At 33.4% G+C, this 3,670-nt stretch overlaps 1 protein-coding gene across 1 annotated transcript; it reads right to left on the bottom strand.

The window, feature by feature from the left end:
* Positions 1 to 229: 229 nt before the first annotated feature.
* LOC125051146 lies at positions 230 to 3,185 on the bottom strand. The gene is made up of 3 exons (XM_047651317.1): positions 2,915 to 3,185; positions 2,042 to 2,254; positions 230 to 970 (listed from the first exon to the last, which is right to left on the bottom strand). Exons 1-3 carry the CDS (start codon positions 2,979 to 2,981, stop codon positions 549 to 551), a joined length of 702 nt encoding a protein of 233 aa, XP_047507273.1. The 5' UTR covers positions 2,982 to 3,185; the 3' UTR covers positions 230 to 548.
* Between the last annotated feature and the right edge of the window lie 485 nt (positions 3,186 to 3,670).

Below are 3,670 nucleotides of genomic sequence, written 5' to 3'. Positions count from 1 at the left end.
AGTTTAGAAATATAAAAATAGTGTTATTTAGTATTTTGAAATAAAACAGTTGTTGTTTTACATATTTAATGAAAACAATTTTTTGACACGATTTTAAATTATTTTCTGTGATTGATTCCGGTATACAAATATCCACAATGACAAGAAAAAAAAAATCAAACTAAAAAATCAAGTCAAAGGTAAAGTAACATATATATATTAGTCAATATATGCTTATTTTCGTCATGATCAAGATGTGTGAAGAATGTTGTGTAATTCCATTAACATTTAGTATAAAAAACAGAGCATTTGCCCACTGACAATTCGTGGATCTCGCTTTCTATTCTGCTAGCACGGAGAATACGAAAGATCAAATGTTTAAAGAAACATACTTAATAGAAACAGTAAATTATTAAACAATCAAATTGATCAAGGCTACGTATTTGAAACAGGAAAACCAAAAATACAAATTTTAATATTGTATTAAGTTACACACACACCAAACTTTTCAACTGATCTACTTCTTATCTCGTAAAAACAGACGTAGAGATTTAACATAGATACAATAATCATTGAGCCTGTTGCCGTGGAATAATGTCGTACTCACAATAATCGTCCATTAACATATTCAACCAATAATCCACCGTCTGTGTACCAATCGTTCTGGTATTGACAGTACGCCTGAACTTTGCACTTGGACGCCTGGATACCTTTTTCTGCCTTGATGGTCGGGAAGTTGAAGGGCGTTCGGGCGTAGTTGATGAATTCTTCCTTTTACGTGACGCGATCGTCAGGTTTGTTTGGTGCTCTGGCGTTGAATCAGACTGACTTGAATCAGTCACTGATTCATGTATCGATGGTGACTTTCTAAGTAAGGCAGGATGGCGAGGAGAGTCCGAAAATCTTTGTAATATGGGACTGTACTCCCATGAAGTCGTCCTACGTCGGACCTCTTCAGGGGAACGATTATTATCTAAGTTGTAGGTGGAATCTGTAATCAGGATCATAGTGGGACATGGGGCAAAGATGCATGTATTATAGATCGAGTTATAAATAAACTTAGCAATTTATTTGAGCTCATACAACTGATGGGAATTATTAACAAAGTATATTAATCTTACTTTGATAACTTATAAGAAAGTACAGTCAAACCTGGGTAAGTAAGAACTGGATAAGTAAAAAACTCTATAAGTGAGAGTTATAACCGGAACCCGTCATTTTAAGCTCCCAAAACCTCTATTAGCGAGAAACAGAAACCTCTGTAAGAGAGAGTCGTTTTTCCCTCGTGGACCTCCGTAAGTGAGACTGGTACTTATCTATACCTCTATAAGCGACAGTCGAGCTTTATTTATTTATATTATTTAAGAGGAACTATAGCTACCATAAAAATACATACATACATAAAAGATACACAGACACAGTAACAAATGACAAAACAAAGTACAAATTTAACATCTGTTATTTTATGACTCATTCTTAACTTTCTATTTAAAAACTTAAATAAAATAAAATATAACATATGTTGTGCACATTATGTACATAATTGTATCATATTACATATTTACAACATTCGTACTTTCTGTGACTTGTTATTGCTGCGTACCTCATAATCGAGAATGAGATTGTGCTCCCTTGAACACTCGCTTATCCAGGTTTGACTGTACTAGTTTTTTTATTATATATAGTAACCTATCGAGCACGCGATCAGGCAGATCCGAAAAGCTAGGCAGCAGGGCAGTGTGAAATCTCCTAATAATCTTTCCTAAAAAGTGACTTTATTTGCTTAAATCTAGGTCTGGTGGTCTTAGCGTCTTTCGCCGGGCCCGGGCGTCAACTACTCCGGAAATATCCTCATGATAAATATGGACGAGTCGGAGCAAGTTCTAATACGTAAATAAGTATGAAAATTAAATCTAAAAAGTTATGCAGTGCGTGCAAGGTATAAGATACGTTTCTTAGTAAACGACTAAAAAAATTGGGTAAGGAATAATATAAATAAATCAGACAGAAGACACAGTTAATACTTCTGAAGTCTTGTCAAGTTTATCAAAATGAAACAAACCATCATTTTCTTCCAATTCGTCAGTAGATATGTCGTCATCTACACGCCTTTGCTTTTTTTTCGCCTCACTTTCCGCTCTGAGTGCCTTGATATGGTTTTCTAGTCTTTCAGGATCTGTCAATTCATCGTCATCATTCCTCAACCGAACATATTCAATGGTAAGTTCTGGAAGGGATACTTCTTCAGAAGTTTCTCGTTGTGGAGAATTTGGAGCTGTAAATAGCGACATAATAGAAGTAAAAAAATGTTTTAAAAATTGCAATGGCTTTTTCGATGCTAACGATTAAAGACAAAGTAAAAATGTTGGTGGACTCAGTTTCCGCACTTAGACTCTCACTAGTTGTGCGTACGATTTAATAATTTACATAAATTAAGCCTGATAATAAATAGTTGAATTTGCTAAACACTAGACCATTGAGTTAGACAATATAGATTGATTACAAGTATCTACTAACGTCTGTTAAAATTAGCCTCCTGTTCATTACGTCCATGGGCAGGTTAACCCTTGTATTTTAGTGACCCGCATAGTAATTAAATAAAAACAAAACAAAAATTCGTGACCTCATTTCACCAATTCAAACCAAATATGGACGACGTTAGTGGAAAGTAAAACTCAAATGAAGTAACCAATGCATCGCGTTTTCCTTTTCATAAGCCGACATTATTTTGAATCTCTTTCCACGTTTATGTATTATAGTTTCACGAAAATGATATAAACAGAAAATTCAATATTGTCATCGGTGTGTGGTTTTCATCGTCTTCTAAGTGCCTCGCTCTTTCCAAAATGGAAGTCGACTTTAGTTCAGCACATTTTGTAATGAGAAAAACGCGTCATATAAAATTCAGTCAAAGTAAACTCATCACAAAACTTACGTTGTAGATTCACGAACATGCTTCTTATTATTCTATTCCGCTGTTCCTCTTGATCACGGCTAGACATTTTTTTAAAGTAAACGACTACCTGTAGCAATTGAGGTGTGGAAATGTGTGTCACAGATCAGTATATCTCATTAAAGTAAAAAAAGTGTGCTCATAAAAATATGAGGGTAGACAAAAAAAAGTTACTACCTTATTTTGTATCATTTGCAATTATTTAATAGTTTGTGTTTTTAAAATTCAATTTGAATTCTTTTATATTTGTACGTTTGTAGAGCGAAATAAATATTGTCTTGTGCATCTTAATAAATTTATAGTTTACTTAATTTAGTTATAATTCAAACCAATACAAAATAGTTTTATTACTTTTGCTGTAATTTTTGGTTCCTATCTTTTTTATCAAGTTGCTATAAATGGTTTATGTTGCTAATCAAGAATTCAAAAATAAATTTAGTCTAGGGTCTCCTGCCCTCTTTTATCTTTGCAATAAATATATGGATGAGATTATTTAGGCACTCCAACATAATATATTTTTAATAACATATCGTCTTTTCTTCCTCCTCATATATGTGAATTCTGTTCTGTACCATAGAGTGCCTATGAACATATAATTACATTATAGTCAACGAAATATTACATTTGCGATTGGATTTGCAAAATAGCTAATTACTTAATTATTCGCATTACGGCCTAGCCTCTATCTTTTCTCTTCTAAGAAAAATAAGCAACAGAGCAATAGACAAGTACCTAACC

Source organism: Pieris napi, chromosome 7, assembly GCF_905475465.1.
Source record: "Pieris napi chromosome 7, ilPieNapi1.2, whole genome shotgun sequence".
Taxonomy (NCBI): domain Eukaryota; kingdom Metazoa; phylum Arthropoda; class Insecta; order Lepidoptera; family Pieridae; genus Pieris; species Pieris napi.
Note: the sequence above shows the minus strand (reverse complement) of the source record. Positions and strands in the feature narration are given on the sequence as shown.